Genomic DNA, 20468 nt, shown 5'->3' with positions numbered 1-20468 from the left:
AATTCTCCCATATAAGGAGAGATTGTATTTTGACCAATTATTTATGAGTTTCTTAATCTGCGAGAACATAGACATATAATTTACTCTATAAAGTGAGTTAACATTATTTGTAAAGTGCCTTCTTTTTTAAATAAAAATAGCAAGAGAAAGAAGAAACAATTGATAATAGGAGTAAATTAGAAAGTTGCTTACAATTGCATGCTCTATCTGAATCATGAAAGCAAAAAAATGGGTTTAGTGTCCCTTTAACACCTTACTGTTGAGACTTATTTGTCCACATCGGAACAAAGTTCTAATGTAAACAAATAAGTAAAAAAACTTAAATGAATGATCGCATGATTTAAATAATGGGATTGGGTCAGGGGGAGTGCCTAGGACGATCCCATTAAGAAAAAAGCTATAGCTTCAGGACAGCAAAACGGCTAGGATTTTCCATGCTGCCCTTATGGCACTAAAGCCCAGCACAGTTAGGACGGCATGGAACTTCCTAACTGCAGAAACAGGTTAAAAGGACAGTTAACACAGAGATTTTAATATAAAATGTTTGATTATATGTGTAGTAAAAACTTGCAACTTTTTAAAAAGAAACCACTAACAGTACAAAATGAATAAACACACACACAATATATATATATATATATATATATATATATATATATATATATATATATATATATATATATATATATATATATACTACACACACACAGACATCCCAACCTGGCTTCTCCCGCTACTGCGAAGTCACCCCCCCCCAGTTATATATTGGACACCTTGTACATATACACAGTATAATTAATATATATTATATATATATTCTCTTTTCCTATCATGGTTTTCTCAGCGTTTCAGCTGTTGCAAAAAGCAGATTCACAAGTTTCTATGAAATGGTAAAAGTGCTTTCTGCAGCTGACACACCCCTTCCTGTGTCTATTTTGGTTCAGCACCTCGGTAGTGCTTGCTGATTGGTGGCTACCAATCAGCAAGCACTACCCAGGTGCTAAACCAAAAATGGGCTGACACCTAAGCTTACATTCCTGTTTTTTTCAAATATAGATACCAAGAGAACAAAGAAAAATTAATAATAGGAGTAAATTAGAAAGTTGCTTAATTAACCCTTTGAGAGTGCTAAGCTGGATTTATTTATTTTTTTAACTTTTTTCTTTTTACCCCTATACCACTGTAGCTGCTTAGATGCCTGAGATACGGGCTTCTAAGCAGCATGCCCCCTTTCCCTATCTTGTCCATTGTAATTTTTAACTAACGTTGCGCGGTGACAAGATCACATCATTGCGCGTCACGTCACCGCACGTAACGGGAAGCCCCGCCGATGCCCGTCACTATACAGGCCCGATCTCCGGGGTGGGAGTTGATGGGAGCCCCCAGATTGCTCTCAAGGTAGGTGAGTGCTAGCGATGGCACTGAGCTGTCGTTAGCACTCATTGCATGCTCTGAATCATGAAAGAAAAAAATTGGGTTTCATATCCCTTTAATGTCACCTATCTGGCAAAATGTTCTGTGGAAAACACTGAAAGATATTTGCTAGGAATAGGACGCAGAGATAAATTGTAGAGAATCATAGATGGATGCACTAGCAGTTTCAAATGGCTCTGCTTATTTAAATACAGTACATAGATTTAAAAAAATAAAGTTGCTTTAAAGTCATGGCTACCCTTTCACAAAAATATTCCACATGGTTGATTAAGGTAAGTAATTAGGAGGGGGAGAAGCCACTCTAAAGGACAGTCTGTCAAACACCAAGGACTGATTTACGAGTTACTAACTTTTCATGATAGGCAGCATGCCCACACAATGAGATGGACACTGAACATGTGTGCCCAAGGTGTACTGCACCACCCTCTGGCCATACTGCATGCTAGGATTTATAGTCACCTCCTGCTGCGACTACAAGTCAGTAAAACTGGGATAGAAATGACAGACAGCTTGGATATACTTTTAGAGTTCAGAAAAAAAATAGGCACCAGGCCCCGTCTTTTTAAAACTCCCCATTTCTGTACTAATCTAGCTTATGGTTGTTCATTTAACATCAATTTGCCATTAAAAACCAACATCAAGGGTTATACTTATGTTATGTATTAAAAATACAATGAAAACTAGGGAAACAAATCTTGTACTTAAAATGGACATTCCAGTCAATTGAAATGCACATAGATTAATTACATCTATATAGAAACATATTTGCAATATACTGTACATGTATTGGCAAAAATGCTTGTAGTAGAAGTTATCACTGTTTTAGTGTTAACATTTTTCTCTGCCCGTGCATGTGAAGCATAGCTAGATATTGTCACTGCCCCCACATTTTAAGTATTGCAGATGCTCCGAGCATCAGTGGGGCTTGTATCATGTTAGCAATTACAAAATTGAGTCATTGCCAGATGGTACAAGCACCTTAGGCTCTCTGAGCAAGTACTGTGTTTAAAATGCTAGTGCACGGTGCATATTTAAATACACTTTTGAAACGGCTATAACTTTTATTAGAAGCATTTTTGCCAATACATGTATATTACAAAAATGCTTCTATTCAAAACCAGAGCGCAATCATGTGGATTCCAATTTTAGCTGGAATGTCCCTTTAAAGGGACAGTCAACACCAGAATTATTGTTGTTTTAAAAGATAGATAATTTCTTTATTACCCATTTCCCAGTTTTGCATAACCAATATATACTTTTTACCTCTGTGACTACCTTGTATCTAAGCCTCTGCAGATTGCCCCCCCCGATCACATGAAATTTTATTTATTATCTATTGACTTTCATTTTAGCCAATTAGTGCAGTGTCTGCCACAAGCCACGGGCGTGATCACAATGTTATCTATATGGCTCACATGAACTAGCTCTCCCCTGTTGTGAAAAGCAAATAAAAAAAAGTATGTGATAAGAGGCGGCCTTCAAGGGCTTAGAAATTATCACATAAACCTTCCTAGGTTTAGCTTTCAACTAAGAATACCAAGAGAACAAAGCAAAATTGGTGATAAAAGTAAATAAAAGTTGCTTAAAAATATGCACAAAAGGCAATCATTATTGTCATAGTTGGAATACCAACCTCATTATTTTTGCAACTTCAACATGGTGATCTCAAGTCTGTGGATGTTGTGGATCAACCGTTTCAAGACAGGTGACTGGCAACATTATGTTTAGGGAGAGGATAAGCTAAAGCAGGGTTAGTATTCAAGGAATTAAAATGAATGTGCACCTCAAGCAAAGATGTTGTCTCAGGCCACAGCCATATGATAGCTGTGACATTGTGGCAGCTGCAATATTCCCATGCTTCAGAAGATAAAGAAAGAAACAATTAAAGGGATAATAAACACCTCTTGCTTTTGTGTGAGAGTTGTGCTTCTCCCACAATCCCTAGCGAGGCCAAAAAGCAAATCAAATAGTTGTTTATAGGGACAGTCAAGTCCAAAAAGAACTTTCATGTTTTGAATAGGGCATGTCCTTTTAAACAACTTTCCAATGTACTTATATTACCAATTTTGCTTTGTTCTTTTGGTATTCTTAGTTGAAAGCTAAACCACATACTTTTTTATTTGCTTTTCACAACAGGGGAGAGTTAGTTCATGTGATCCATATAGATAACATTGTGGCAGACACTGCACTAATTGGCTAAAATGCAAGTCAATAGATAATAAACAAAAAGTCATGTGATCAGGGGGCTGTCAGAAGATGCTTAGATACAAGTTAATCACAGAGGTAAAAAGTGTATTAATATAACTGTGTTGGTTATGCAAAACTGGGGAATGGGTAATAAAGGGATTATCTATCTTTTTAAACAACACATATTCTGGTGTTGACTGTCCCTTTAAGTCAACTATGTTTCAGCATTTTGCAAATGATTTTGCTTTTTAGGTTCTCTAGGGATCGTTGGATAAAGCACAATCTGTACACAAAAGCAACGGGTGTTCAATGTCATTAGACTTCTGTCATATAAACAAGCCAAGTCTTCAGTGGTATAAAAAATGCATTTTTAGCCAAAGGGGGTAAAAGGTGTAAAATCACCCTGTCAGTATTGTTATGTCGTTTTGAATTATTGCAAATCAATGTATCGGCTACATAAAACCCTTACGAAAATATTGACGTACACGTACGCAAAGTGAAATATAATAAACGCTGTTTAAATTATAATAAAATTATAGTATTAATCTTTTAATATTCATAAACACATGAAGGAAAACACATAATTAATATTACCATTGTAATCTAACAAAAATACAGACTAAACAGCCCTGTATGTACCTGTCACCCTCACTATGGACGCCGCCATTTTAGTATTCTGTCATCTAGTAGTCTAGCTGCAGACTGGAGCTCCACTCTAGACAGGAAACATGTGACCTCCACTGACTTTAGACAGGAAACATGTGACCGCCACTGACTTTAGACAGGAAACATGTGACCTCCACTGACCGTAGACAGGAAACATGTAACCTCCACTCAATTTTTTTTTTTTAAATCAACTTTAATTTAACAAACAAACTATAGACAATGAAAACGAAACATTTTGCAGCTTTTGTTCTTAACCCCTTAAGGACAAGGACATTTTTCAATTTCTTTCCCTTAATGACAATGGCTATTTTTAAATTTCTGCTGTGTTTGTGTTTAGCTGTAATTTTCCTCTTACTCATTTACTGTACCCACACATATTATATACAGTTTTTCTCGCCATTAAATGGACTTTCTATAGATACCATTATTTTCATCATATCTTATAATTTACTATAAAAAAATTATAAAATATTAGGAAAAAATGAAAAAAAACCACACACTTTTTCTAACTTTGACCCCCAAAATCTGTTGCACATCTACAACCACCAAAAAACACCCATGCTAAATAGTTTCTAAATTTTGTCCTGAGTTTAGAAATACCCAATGTTTACATGTTGTTTGCTTTTTTTTGCAAGTTATAGGGCAATAAGTACAAGTAGCACTTTGCTATTTCCAAACCACTTTTTTTCAAAATTAGCGCTAGTTACATTGGTACACTGATATCTGTCTGGAATCCCTGAAAATCCCTTGACATGTATATATTTTGTTTTAGAAGACATCCCAAAGTATTGATCTAGGCCCATTTTGGTCTATTTCATGCCACCATTTCACCGCCAAATGAGATCAAATAAAAAAAAATTGTTCACTTTTTCACAAATTTTTTCACAAACTTTAGGTTTCTCACTGAAATTATTTGCAAACAACTTGTGCAATTATGGCATAAATGGTTGTAAACGATTCTCTGGGATTCCCTTTGTTCAGAAATAGCAGACATATATGGCTTTGGCGTTGCTTTTTGGTAATTAGAAGGCCGCTAAATGCCACTGCGCACCACACATGAATTATGCCCAGCAGTGAAGGGGTTAATTAGGGAGCATGTAGGGAGCTTCTAGGGTTAATTTTAGCTTTAGTGTAGTGTAGTAGACAACCCCAAGTATTGATCTAGGCCCATCTTGGTATATTTCATGCCACCATTTCACCGCCAAATGCGATCAAATGAAAAAAAACGTTACATTTTTCACAATTTTAGGCTTCTCACTGAAATTATTTACAAACAGCTTGTGCAATTATGGCACAAATGGTTGTAAAAGCTTCTCTGGGATCCCCTTTGTTAAGAAATAGCAGACATATATGGCTTTGTCGTTGCTTTTTGGTAATTAGATGGCCGCTAAATACCGCTGCGCATCACACGTGAATTATGTCTAGCAGTGAAGGGGTTAATTAGATAGCTTGTAGGGAGCTTGCAGGGTTAATTTTAGCTTTAATGTAGAGATCAGCCTCCCACCTGACACATCACACCCCCTGATCCCTCCCAAACAGCTCTCTTCCCTCCCCAACCCACAATTGTCCCCGCCATCTTAAGTACTGGCAGAAAGTCTGCCAGTACTAAAATAAAACGTATTTTAAAAAAAATTGTTTTAGCATATTTACATATGCTGATGTGTAGGATCCCCCTTAGCCCCCAACCTCCCTGATCCCCCCCAAACAGCTCTCTATCCCTCCCCCTCTACCTTATTGGTAGCCATCTTGGGTACTGGCAGCTGTCTGCCAGTACCCAGTTTACTAAAAAAAAAACTGCTGTTTTATATATATTTTTTTTTTCTGTAGTGTAGCTTCCCCCCAACCAAAGAGCAACCCCCCACCCCCTCCCAGATCACTTAGATCCCTTTTTGAAATTATTTTTTCCCCCACTCTATTTAACTTTTTTTAAAATATTTTTGTAGTGTAGCCGTTCCCACCCGCTTCCACCCCGTGCACGCGCCCGCCCCCGCCCTCCCGTGCACGTGCGCGCGCCTCCGTGCGCGCTCCCGACGGTCACGCCCGTGATCCCGCCCCCCTCCACGTCAGAGCACTCATCGATGGCCGCCCACCCGCCTCCCACTGCAGCTCCCACCCACCAACGATACCGGCCATCGATGTCCGGTGCAGAGAGGGCCACAGAGTGGCTCTCTCTGCATCGGATGGCCAAGGGGTGTTATTGCAGGATGCCTGGATATCGAGGCATCACTGCAATAACCGGAAAGCGGCTGGAAGCGAGCAGGATCGCTTCCAGACGCTTTAAACCCCTAATGTCGTACAGGGTACATCGCTGGTCTTTTAAGACCAAGTTGTGTGCGACGTACCCTGTACGACTTGCGTCGTTAAGGGGTTAATGTTCATTCACAGTGGTTTATGCTGATTGTCATTTATAAGGTAATCACTGTGACTGTCATTTATAAGGTAACCACTGTGACAGTCATTTATAAGGTAATTACTGTGACAGTCATTTATAAGGTAATCACTGTGACAGTCATTTACTGTATAAGGTAATCACTGTGACTGTCATTTATAAGGTAACCACTGTGACTGTCATTTATAAGGTAATCACTGTGACAGTCATTTATAAGGTAATCACTGTGACTGTCATTTATAAGGTAATAACTGTGACTGTCATTTATAAGGTAATCACTGTGACAGTCATTTATAAGGTAACCACTGTGACAGTCATTTATAAGGTAATCACTGTGACAGTAATTTATAAGGTAATCACTGTGACTGTCATGTATAAGGTAACCACTTATTAGGTAACCACTGTGACTGTCATTTATAAGGTAACCACTGTGACTATCATGAATAAGGTACCCACTTATAAGGTAACCACTGTGACTGTCATTTATAAGGTAACCCCTGTGACTGTCATTTATAGGGTAACCCCTGTGACTGTCATTTATAGGGTAACCACTGTGACTGTCATTTATAAGGTAATCACTGTGACTGTCATGTATAAGGTAAACACTTATAAGGTAACCACTGTGACTGTCATTTATAAGGTAACCCCTGTGACTGTCATTTATAGGGTAACCACTGTGACTGTCATTTATAAGGTAACCACTGTGACTGTCATTTATAAGGTAACTACTGTGTGACTGTCATTTATAAGGTAACCCCTGTGACTGTCATTTATAGGGTAACCCCTGTGACTGTCATTTATAGGGTAACCACTGTGACTGTCATTTATAGGGTAACCCCTGTGACTGTCATTTATAGGGTAACCACTGTGACTGTCATTTATAAGGTAACCACTGTGACTGTCATTTATAAGGTAACTACTGTGTGACTGTCATTTATAAGGTAACCACTGTGACTGTCATTTATAAGGTAACTACTGTGTGACTGTCATTTATAAGGTAACCCCTGTGACTGTCATTTATAAGGTAACCACTGTGACTGTCATTTATAAGGTAACTACTGTGTGACTGTCATTTATAAGGTAACCACTGTGACTGTCATTTATAAGGTAACTACTGTGTGACTGTCATTTATAAGGTAACCACTGTGACTGTCATTTATAAGGTAACTACTGTGTGACTGTCATTTATAAGGTAACCACTGTGACTGTCATTTATAAGGTAACTACTGTGTGACTGTCATTTATAAGGTAACCACTGTGACTGTCATTTATAAGGTAACTACTGTGTGACTGTCATTTATAAGGTAACCCCTGTGACTGTCATTTATAAGGTAACCACTGTGTAAATGAACATTAAAGGGACACTGAACCCAATTTTTTTTTCTTTCATGATTCAGATAGAGCTTGCAATTTTAAGCAACTTTCTAATTTACTCCTATTATCAATTTTTCTTTATTCTCTTGCTATCTTTATTTGAAAAAGAAGGCATCTAAGCTAAGGAGCCAGCAAATTATTTGGTTCGGCACCATGGACAGCAATTGTTTATTGGTGCTGTCCAATCAGCAAGGACAGCTCAGGTTGTTCACCAAAAATGGCCCGGCATCTAAACTTACATTCTTGCTTTTCAAATAAACATACCAAGAGAATGAAGAAAATTTGATAATAGGAGTAAATTAGAAAGTTGCTTAAAATTGCTGCTCTATCTGAATCACAAAAGAAAAAAAATTGAGTTCAGTGTCTCTTTAAGAACAAGAAAGCTGCAAAATGTACAAGGCTGAAGTTGGATTCTTATTCAGTCAGCTTCTTATTCTGCAACTGATTACAATTTGCAAAATAAAGACACCTAGCATTATTTTTATTTTAAATAAAATAATACACTTTCCAAAAACCTAAACAAACTTACATTTTATAAAAACAAAACTTATATTGCAATAATCAGATGGCAAACATGGCATAATTTTTATAGTTTCTAATATGTAACTGATATTATAAAAGGGTTAAAATCCTTTGCGCCACTCATTTATGTGTGGAATATAAGTGTGGAATATACAATGCCTGAGCCTCTTCATGGGACATACATATTATCAGCATTGTCCAACGCTCTTTATGGCAAACAAATTGGTGCCAACCTTGCCACTTTATATATTTTACCTTTTCTAAATAAATCATTGGTATTTAAAAAAAGAATAAAATCCTTTGTGCCACTCATTTATGTGTGTATATATACACAAGGTGTGACCCATCATAGAATAGACATCAGCCTGGCCCAGCGCCCTTTATTGAAAACAAATTGGTGCCAACATTGCCACTTCATATATTTTACCTTTTCTGAATAAGTAATTGGTATTTTAAAAGGGTTAAAATTATTTGGGTCACTCATTTCTGTGTAGATATATACAGGGCTTTAACCCCATTTATAGAATAGACATATTGTCAGCCTGACCCAATGCTTTTTAAGGCAAACAATCTTGTACCATCCTTGCCACTTCATACATTTTACCTTTTCTGAATAAGTAACGTAACGGGTATTTTAAAAGGGTTAAAATCCGTTGGGCCACTAATTTTTGTGTGGATACATACACGGCATGAAGCCCTTCATAGGATAAGCATGTTTTAAGCCTGGCCCAATGATTTTTATAGCAAACAAGCTTGTGCCAAACTTGCCATCTCATATATTTTACCTTTTCTAAATAAGTAACTGGTCATTTGAAAAGGTTAAAATACTTTGGGCCACTCATTTACGTGTGGAATATAGGAGAGACATGTTATCAGCCTGGTCCAACGCTCTTTATGGCAAACAAATTGGTGACAACCTTGCCACTTCATATATTTTACCTTTTCTGAACAAGTGGTATTTTAAAGGGTTAAAATCCTGTGGGCCACTCATTTCTGTATGGATATATATAGGGCATGAGCCCCTTTATACCACAGACATGTTCTCAGCCTGGCCCAATGCTTTTTATGACAAACAAACTGGTGCCGACCTTGTCAAATCACATATTTTACCTTTTCTAAATAAGTTACTGCTATATAAAGGGTTTCTTTGTCATATAAATCTTTGGTACAGTCTGAAAACACTTGGATTGTACAAAGGGGCTCACACCCTATATAACCACACAGAAATCAGTGGCCCAAAGGATTTTAACCGTTTTAAAAACAAAATTTATGCTTACCTGATAAATTTATTTCTCTTGTGGTGTATCCAGTCCACGGATTCATCCATTACTTGTGGGATATTCTCCTTCCCAACAGGAAGCTGCAAGAGGATCACCCACAGCAGAGCTGTCTATATAGCTCCTCCCCTAACTGCCACCTCCAGTCGTTCGACCGAAGACAAGCAAGAGAAAGGAGAAACTATAGGGTGCAGTGGTGACTGTAGTTTAAAAATAAAAAACACCTGCCTTAAAATGACAGGGCGGGCCGTGGACTGGATACACCACAAGAAAAATAAATTTATCAGGTAAGCATAAATTTTGTTTTCTCTTGTAAGGTGTATCCAGTCCACGGATTCATCCATTACTTGTGGGATACCAATACCAAAGCTATAGGACACGGATGAAGGGAGGGACAAGGCAGGCGCTTAAACGGAAGGCACCACTGCCTGTAAGACGTTTCTCCCAAAAATAGCCTCCGAAGAAGCAAAAGTATCAAATTTGTAGAATTTAGAAAAAGTATGAAGCGAAGACCAAGTCGCCGCCTTACAAATCTGTTCAACCGAAGCCTCATTTTTAAAAGCCCATGTGGAAGCCACCGCTCTAGTGGAATGAGCTGTAATTCTTTCAGGAGGCTGCTGGCCAGCAGTCTCATAAGCTAAGCGGATTATACTTCTTAACCAAAAAGAAAGAGAAGTTGCTGAAGCCTTTTGGCCTCTCCTCTGTCCAGAGTAGACAACAAACAATGCAGATGTTTGACGAAAATCCTTAGTAGCTTGTAAGTAAAACTTTAAGGCACGAACCACGTCAAGATTGTGTAATAGATGTTCCTTCTTTGAAGAAGGATTAGGACACAGTGACGGAACAACAATCTCCTGATTGATATTCTTATTAGATACCACCTTAGGAAGAAACCCAGGTTTGGTACGCAAAACTACCTTAACTGCATGGAAGATCAGATAAGGAGAATCACACTGTAAGGCAGATAACTCTGAAACTCTTCGAGCCGAAGAGATAGCTACCAAAAACAGAACTTTCCAAGATAAAAACTTGATATCTATGGAATGCAGAGGTTCAAACGGAACCCCTTGAAGAACTTTAAGAACTAAATTTAAACTCCATGGCGGAGCAACAGGTTTAAACACAGGCTTGATTCTAACTAAAGCCTGACAAAACGCCTGAACGTCTGGAACATCCGCCAGACGCTTGTGCAAAAGAATAGACAGAGCAGAAATCTGTCCCTTTAAGGAACTAGCTGACAATCCCTTCTCCAATCCTTCTTGGAGAAAAGATAATATCCTATGAATCCTGACTTTACTCCATGAGTAACCCTTGGATTCACACCAATGAAGATATTTACACCATATCTTATGATAGATTTTCCTGGTGACAGGCTTTCGAGCCTGAATTAAGGTATCAATGACCGACTCGGAGAAACCACGTTTTGATAAAATCAACTGTTCAATCTCCAAGCAGTCAGACGCAGAGAAATTAGATTTGGATGGTTGAAAGGACCCTGAAGTAGAAGGTCCTGCCTCAGCGGCAGAGTCCATGGTGGAAGGGATGACATGTCCACCAGATCTGCATACCAAGTCCTGCGTGGCCACGCAGGTGCTATCAAAATCACCAAAGCTCTCTCCTGCTTGATCTTGGCAATCAGACGAGGGAGCAGAGGAAACGGTGGAAACACATAAGCCAGGTTGAAGGACCAAGGTGCTGCTAGAGCATCTATCAGCGCTGCCTTGGGATCTCTGGACCTGGATCCGTAACAAGGAAACTTGGCGTTCTGACGAGATGCCATGAGATCCAGTTCTGGTTTGCCCCAAAGTTAAATCAACTATGCAAACACCTCCGGATGGAGTTCCCACTCCCCCGGATGAAAAGTCTGCCGACTTAGAAAATCCACCTCCCAGTTCTCTACTCCTGGGATATGGATAGCTGATAGATGGCAAGAGTGAACCTCTGCCCATAGAATTATTTTTGAAACCTCCAACATTGCTAGGGAACTCCTTGTTCCCCCTTGATGGTTGATGTAGGCTACAGTCGTGATATTGTCCGACTGAAATCTGATGAACCTGACCGCAGCAAGCTGAGGCCAAGCCTGAAGAGCATTGAATATCGCTCTTAGTTCCAGAATGTTTATCGGAAGGAGTGCCTCCTCCTGAGTCCACGAACCCTGAGCCTTCAGGGAGTTCCAGACTACACCCCAACCCAAAAGGCTGGCATCTGTCGTTACTATTGTCCAATCTGGCCTGCGGAAGGTCATACCCTTGGACAGATGGACCCGAAATAGCCACCAGAGAAGAGAATCCCTGGTCTCTTGATCCAGATTTAGTAGAGGGGACAAATCTGTGTAATCCCCATTCCATTGACTGAGCATGCAGAGTTGCAGCGGTCTGAGATGTAGGCGGGCAAACGGCACTATGTCCATTGCTGCTACCATTAAGCCGATTACTTCCATACACTGAGCCACTGAAGGGCGAGAAGTAGAATAAAGAACATGGCAGGAATTTAGAAGTTTTGATAACCTGGCCTCTGTCAGGTAAATCTTAATTTCTACAGAATCTATCAGAGTTCCGAGGAAGGAAACTCTTGTGAGAGGGGATAGAGAACTCTTTTCTTCATTCACTTTCCACCCATGAGACCTCAGGAATGCCAGAACAATGTCCGTATGGGACCTGGCGATTTGAAAATTTGACGCATGTATCAGAATGTCGTCTAGGTAAGGGGCTACTGCTATACCCCGCGGCCTTAGGACCGCTAGGAGTGACCCTAGAACCTTCGTAAAGATTCTTGGTGCCGTAGCTAACCCAAAGGGAAGAGCCACAAACTGGTAATGCCTGTCTAGGAAGGCGAACCTGAGAAACCGATGATGATCTCTGTGTATCGGAATGTGAAGATAAGCATCCTTTAAGTCCACGGTAGTCATATATTGACCCTCCTGGATCATAGGTAGGATGGTTCGAATAGTCTCCATCTTGAAGGATGGGACCCTGAGAAATTTGTTTAGGATCTTGAGATCTAAGATTGGTCTGAAGGTTCCCTCTTTCTTGGGAACTACAAACAGATTTGAATAGAAGCCTTGCCCCTGTTCCTCCTTTGGAACTGGGTGGATCACTCCCATAACTAGGAGGTCTTGAACACAATGTAAGAATGCCTCTCTCTTTATCTGGTTTGCAGATAATTGTGAGAGATGAAATCTCCCTTTTGGGGAAGAAGCTTTGAAGTCCAGAAGATATCCCTGAGACACAATTTCCAACGTCCAGGGATCCTGGACATCTCTTGCCCAAGCCTGGGCGAAGAGAGAAAGTCTGCCCCCTACTAGATCCGTTTCCGGATTGTGGGCTGATCTTTCATGCTGTCTTAGAGGCAGCAGCAGGTTTTTTGGCCTGCTTTCCTTTGTTCCAAGCCTGGTTAGGTCTCCAGACCAGCTTGGACTGGGCAAAATTTCCCTCTTGTTTTGTATTAGAGGAAGTTGAAACTGCGCCACTCTTGAAGTTTCGAAAGGCACGAAAATTAGTCTGTTTGGTCCTTAATTTGTTAGACCTATCCTGAGGAAGGGCGTGACCTTTTCCTCCAGTAATATCAGAAATGATCTCCTTCAGTCCAGGCCCGAATAGGGTCTGCCCCTTGAAGGGAATGTTGAGAAGCTTAGACTTTGAAGTAACGTCAGCTGACCAGGATTTAAGCTATAGCGCCCTACGTGCCTGAATAGCAAAACCTGAGTTCTTAGCCGTTAGCTTGGTTAAATGAACAACGGCGTCAGAAACAAATGAATTGGCTAGCTTAAGAGCTTTAAGCTTGTCAAGGATATCATCCAATGGGGTTTCTACCTGTAGAGCCTCTTCTAGAGACTCAAACCAGAAGGCCGCAGCAGCAGTGACAGGGGCAATGCATACAAGGGGCTGGAGAATAAAACCTTGTTGAATAAAAAAATAAAAAAAACTCAAATTTTTTGTCCATTGGATCTAGAAAAGCACAATTGTCCTCGACAGGGATAGTTGTACGCTTCGCTAGGGTAGACTGCTCCCTCCACCTTAGGGACCGTTTGCCACAAGTCCCGTGTAGCGGCATCTATAATAAACATCTTTTTAAAAACAGGAGGGAGAGAGAACGGTACACCTGTTCTATCCCATTCCTTAGTAATAATTTCTGAAAACCTCTTAGGTATTGGAAAAACATCAGTGTAAACAGGCACTGCATAGTATTTATCCAATTTACACAATTTCTCTGGGGCTACAATGGTGTCACAGTCATCCAGAGTTGCTAAAATCTCCCTGAGCAACACGCGGAGGTGTTCAAGCTTAAATTTAAATGTAGACATATCAGAATCAGGTTGAAGTGTCTTCCCTGAGTCAGAAAAATCACCCACAGATAGAAGCTCTCCTGCCTCGGCTTCTGCACATTGTGAGGGTATATCAGACATAGCTACTAAAGCGTCAGAGAGCTCTGTATTTGTTCTTGCCCCAGAGCTGTCTCGCTTTCCTTGTAACCCTGGCAGTTTGGACAATACCTCTGTAAGGGTATGATTCATAACTGCCGCCATGTCTTGTAAAGTATATGCAACGGGCACGCTAGATGTACTTGGCGTCCCTTGAGCGGGAGTTATAGGCTCTGACACGTGGGGAGAGTTAGTCAGCATAACTTCCCCCTTGTCAATTTCCTCTGGTGATAAATCTTTTAAAGCTAGAATATGGTCTTTATAACTTATAGTAAGATCAGCGCATTTGGTACACATTCTAAGAGGGGGTTCCACAATGGCTTCTAAACATAATGAACAAGGAGTTTCCTCTATGTCAGACATGTTTAACAGACTAGTAATGAGACCAGCAAGCTTGGAAAACACTTTAATTAATGTGAAAAAGCAGAATATAAAAAACGGTACTGTGCCTTTAAGGGAAAAAAACAAACACAAAAACTGTGAAAACAGTGAAAAAAAGCAGTTAACTCTACGAAATTTTTACAGTGTGTATAATAGACTAAAATAGCATTGCACCCACTTGCAAATGGATGATTAACCCCTCAGGCTCAAAAACTAAGCAAAAAAACGTTAAAACCGTTATAACAGTCACAAGCAAACTGCCACAGCTCTACTGTGGCTCCTACCTTCCCATAAAAGACTTTTGTAGGCACAAAAACCCTTTACAGAGGTTCAATATGTCAGGGGACTCCTTCAGGGAAGCTGGATGTCTCAGAATGTAAAACTACTGCGCAATTAGAGCGCGAAAATAGGCCCCTCCCACCATGCACTCAACGTGAAAGGGCCATAAATAACTACTCATAGGAGAAATCTAGTCAGCCATGTGGAAAACTAGGCCCCAAATAAAGATTTATCACCCTTAGTAAAAAACGTTCTTTATAAATCATGTAAACGTTTAACATACTAAGCCATAAGAGCAAGTAACATGAATATTACCCTTTACTGCAAGCATGATGCCAGTCGTTTGTTAAATCACTGCAATCAGGCTTACCTTAAATATATCAGGCACTGTCCGCATTTTCTAGACCTTATTATCTCATCTAGAAAAAAATATACTGAACATACCACAGGGCAGTTAATTCTGCAAGCCGTTCCCCCAGCTGAAGTTTTCCCATACTCTTCAGTTATGTGTGAGAACAGCAGTGGATCTTAGTTACAACCTGCTAAGATCATCAAAAACCTCAGGCAAAACTCTTCTTCTAATTTCTGCCTGAGGTAAAAACAGTACAACGCCGGTACCGTTTAAAAATAACAAATTTTTGATTGAAGATAAACTACACTAATTCACCATATCTCTCTTGATACTTCCTTTCTTGTCGAGAGCTGCAAGAGAATGACTGGGGGTGGCAGTTAGGGGAGGAGCTATATAGACAGCTCTGCTGTGGGTGATCATCTTGCAGCTTCCTGTTGGGAAGGAGAATATCCCACAAGTAATGGATGAATCCGTGGACTCCTTACAAGAGAAATACTATTTACTTAGTTAGAAAAGGTAAAATATATAAAGTGGCAAGATTGGCACCAGTTTATTTGCCATAAATAGTGTTGGGCCAGGCTGAGAACATGTCTCTCCTATGATGGGGCTCACGTTCTGTATATTTCCACACAGAAATTAGTGGCCCAAAGTATTTTTACCCTTTCAAAATACCAGTTACTTATTCAGAAAAGGTAAATGTATGAGATGACCACGTTGTCACAAGTTTGTTTGCTACAAAAAGCTTTGGGCCCGGCTGAAAACATGTTTATTTTATGAAGGGGCTCACTCCTTGTATATATCCACACAGTAATGATGAGGGCCCAAAGGATTTTAACCTTTTTAAAATATCTGATTCCTTTTTAGAAAAAGGTCAAATATATGAGGTGACAAGGTTATCACCAGTTTGTTTGCTACAAAAAGTGTTGAGCCAGGCTAAGAACATATTTATCCTATGAAGGGACTCACTCCAGGTATATATCCACACAGTAAAGAGTGGTCCTAAGGATTTAAAGCCATTTGAAATACCAGTTATTTATTTAGAAAAGGTCAAATATATGAAGTGGCAAGATTGGCAATAGTTTTTGTTGCCATAGAAACCATTGGGTCAGGCTGACAACATGTTTATCCTATGCAGGGCTTCACGCTGTGCATGTATCCACACAGAAATTAATGGCCCAAAGGATTTTAACCCTTTTAAAATACCAGTTACTTATTCAGAAGAGGTAAAATATATGTAGTGTATATCAATGAGATAGGTATAGAACTGCCTTATTCATCAAATTATGGTTCCATCTATAACCCATACACTCATATTCCTTAGGGGAGTGCAGGGGGTGCCCTAGTGGTTGGTATACAGTGTAATCCCAAAGAAAAAGAAAACCACTATTTGGCACACACTTAAACACATAGGTAAATCCACAGAAAGGGAGCCAAAAAATAAAACAACTTTTACTGTCAAATATTAAAATACAAATATTGGAGCATCTGGATTAAACAAACTACAACTGTCTTTTTCAAAATTAGACAATAATCGTTGAGGTTATAAGTTTGCAAAATTAAGCAGATTCCAACACTATCAGAGGCCCATTGTAAGATGTCCACCGAGATCCCTAAAAAACTACTGACTATCTCTTGGTAGGCAGCTGCTTACAATTATTGTGAAAAAGATACAGGCTTGCAGTGACTAAGGTACGGAATTACCTGTATATCAATCACAGAGAGCACACAAATAAAGTATAACCATGTCCAGATTACTCACAGACAGGTGAACGCCTAACGCACCTGGGCTTTCTTAGAGCCTCAACGATTTGACAGTAAAAGTTAAGTTTTATTTATTTTTTTGCTCCCTTTCTGCGGATCTACCCATGTGTTTCTAAGTGTGTGCCAAATAGGGGTTTTCTTTTTTTGGGGGGATTACAAAATATATGAAGTGACAAGGTTGTCACCAATTTATTTGCCATAAAGAGGGTTGGGCCAGGCTGTTAACATGTCTGTTCTATGATGGGGTTCCCATAAGTGTCCAGGAAAACATGGCTGAGGTGGCAAACCTATTCACGCCTGTATATATCCACATATAAATGAGTGGCCCACAGGATTTTAACCCATTTAAAATATCAGTTACTCAAAATTATGCCATGTTTGCAATCTGTATAGTGCAATATAAGATGATTTTTTTTTTTATAAAATGTAATTTTGTTTAGGTTTTTGGAAAGTGTATTAATGCTAGATATCTTTATTTTGCAAATTGCAATCAGTTGCAGAATAAGAAGCTGACTAAATAAGAAAACAACTTTAGCCTTGTACATTTTGCAGCTTTCTTGTTCTTAAAGGGCCATAATACCCAAATGTTTAAACACTTGAAAGTGATGCAGCATAGCTGTAAAAAGCTGACTAGAAAATATCATCTGAACATCTCTATGTAAAAAAGAAAGTTATTTTACCTCAAAAGTTTCTCAGTAGCCACCTCCCATTGTAAAGGATTTCTAAGCAGCATTTTAGTGTGTCTGTCCTGGGACAGCTGAAAGGATGAGCCTCATGAACTCTCATATTATTTCACCAATCAGGTAAAGGAAGCTTACTATGAAATCTCATGAGAGGTAAGTCAAATCTCATGAGATCACAGTAAGAGTTCATGACCTCAGCACTGCTAATGCTGATTGGCTGCTGTTCATTTCTTAATTTTTTTTTATTTTTTACCTGCAGCTGGGAGCAGGTGAAGTATAACTTTTTACACAGAACTTACTCTGCTGAGCTGAGGAGATTGTGAGGTAAAATATCTTCCTTTTTTACATAGAGATCATAGTTGCCAACATTTCAAAAATATTTCCAGGGACACTTTGCAGCTATCAATTACCTGCATTGAAATTTTAACCACACCCCCTGCCCTAAAGCTCCGCCCACTTTGCCAAACCCACATAATTAGCATAATTAAGCTCCGCCTATTTATTATGGTGGGAAAAAAAGCTAAATAAAGAACCAGTTTAAAAGATTACATGCCCTTATGTCTCACTCCTGTGCAGACTCAAAATGGATCATTCAAACAAAAGTCACATTCTGTGGCTTTGTATTTAGAAATTAGCAGTCTGACTTTAATATATATACAATATTATATATAACATGGGGAGCAGTTATAGGTGCAGTTAGGGGAGGGGACATATGGAGCAGTTATAGGTGTAGTTAGGGGAGGGGACATAGGGAGCAGTTAGGGGAGGGGACATGAGGAGCAGTTATAGGTGCAGTTAGGGGAAGGACATGGGGAGCAATTATAAGTGCAGTTAGGGAGGGGACATGAGGAGCAGTTAGTGGAGGAGACATAGTGAGCAGTTATAGGTGAAGTAAGGGAGGTCACAAGAAGAAATTATTGATCATTAACAGTTATAGCTAGCAGAATTTACACATTTAATATGTTTACATGTAACTGGAATGTAGAAAAAAATACATGTTTGCACAACTCCAAGCTATATTTGTGGCGATTAAAAGGTCTGTACAAGTTGGATTTAGAGGGAGAAAAACATTTGAATGCAATATATTTGTAACCTTTCATATGCCAGACAGAATTACCCTCTGTGCACCACAGCATCTCTGGAAGCAAGGAGTTAATCACTTAGGGGTTGGTCTTGTTTAAGTAAATGAATCTCTCCCCTGTATGTATCACCATTTCACTGAGTTACTCACATGCTGTGCTTTGTAATAGTAAAGGTTAAGTGCCATAAAAGTCCCATATTTGTTCTAATAATTCATCCACCATTTCTATCTCACATGCAGCTCACACGCAATTTAACTCAGACAGCAACAAGTTAATAGGTGACTTTTGTTACCTCCTCAGAACTCCGTGATCTAAAATAAATTATGAGACCCCGGCCAGCAGCTGACAGGCATTCCTCCCAAACACTGACACCGTGGGATATGCTCTCTGCATCGTCTGGTGATCACAAGGAATGCATTTTTGTTATGCGCAGCATTCAGTTCCCTGATGCTGTTGTACAGTTTATTTTCCCATCTAAATAATAACTTTCAAGGAAGCACATACAGTATTTGCAAGTTGGCTTCTGTAGTGTACTATATAAATGGTAAATGCTGAATTATTTAAATGATAAATTTGTTCAGAATAAAGTAAAACTATACTTCATGAACAGTAAAACAGTAGCAGACAACGTTAACTGCGAGAATAATTGAAAACTTTATCTGGGGCTTTATTTTTACTTGCATATGAAGGGACAAATATATTGCTGGGGGTGAGGAATAAAAAAGCGAGACAGACACAATACACTTTAAAAAATAAAATACCTTTGTGTATTTAAGATAATAAACTGGCTTACACTGTGCAGATCAGGAGACTAAGGAGTTGTGCTGTTTACCATCACACCAGTTACACGCTGCACGGAGGTATCAATCAGAGGCACATCAACAACCGTTACCCGCGCCAAATGTGATGTCACTGCACAGCCAGCTGACGGGGAGGAGAAACTGACTTTTTTTTTTAATATAACAAACTTTATTAACAAAACACTGTCAGTTAACTCAAGTGATTTATAAGCCACAAAACGGTTGCCGGGACAGTCCGGGACATTTAAATGGCCGGGACTGGGTCCCAAATTCCGGGACTGTCCCGGCAAAAACGGGACAGTTGGCAACTATGAGAGATGCTCAGGTGATATTTTCTTGTCAGCTTTTTATAGTTATACTGCATCAGTTTCAAGTGATTTAGCATATGAGTATTATGTCCCTTTAATGCTCATTTACAGTTAGGTTTGCCACCCAGCAGGTATTTTACCGGCACAGCCGGTAATCAGAGATTAGAAGCCGGTGCCGGTATTAGTAAAATACCGGCAATGCAAAAGCTGGGGTTTTTTTTGCATCTGCCTGAGGCTGCCCAATGTCAAGGAAAACACAAGATTTGCGGTAATACAATCGCGAGTCCTGCACTGCACTATACATAATACATGTAAGTAGAACCGTAACAGGATTTGTGCTAATACCGGAAGCTCAAGAGTTTGAGCAAAATAGTTGTCAGTTTTGGCTTAAGGAGCAAAAGCAAACGCCGGCGCTGAGTGTAGGGAACCTGGTTGTGACCAGGAGATCCAAGCAAGCGGATGATGCAAGTTAAAGGAGTACAGGGGGACGGGGAAGAGACCCGGGATAAGAAGACCATGTAATGTAATTATATACTAGTACATAATGTATGTC

General features: G+C 39.5%; 1 protein-coding gene across 2 annotated transcripts in view; it reads right to left on the bottom strand.

Moving 5' to 3' along the window:
- LOC128655910 (methylmalonyl-CoA epimerase, mitochondrial) overlaps nt 1–19197 on the bottom strand; it is a 33941-nt gene extending 14744 nt beyond the window's left edge. Inside the window, exon 1 of one of the 2 annotated variants that reach the window (XM_053709502.1) lies at nt 19100–19197. Coding sequence is in view for 1 of the 2 variants with exons in the window: in XM_053709501.1 (XP_053565476.1) it covers nt 4261–4288 (28 nt within the window). In the remaining variant the exon portion in view is untranslated. Of the gene's footprint in view, nt 1–4260; nt 4337–19099 lie in introns of those variants that run through there. The other variant, XM_053709501.1, reaches the window with a different exon arrangement.
- Between the last annotated feature and the right edge of the window lie 1271 nt (nt 19198–20468).

This window comes from Bombina bombina, chromosome 4 (genome assembly GCF_027579735.1).
Source record: "Bombina bombina isolate aBomBom1 chromosome 4, aBomBom1.pri, whole genome shotgun sequence".
NCBI lineage: Eukaryota > Metazoa > Chordata > Amphibia > Anura > Bombinatoridae > Bombina > Bombina bombina.
Note: the sequence above shows the minus strand (reverse complement) of the source record. Positions and strands in the feature narration are given on the sequence as shown.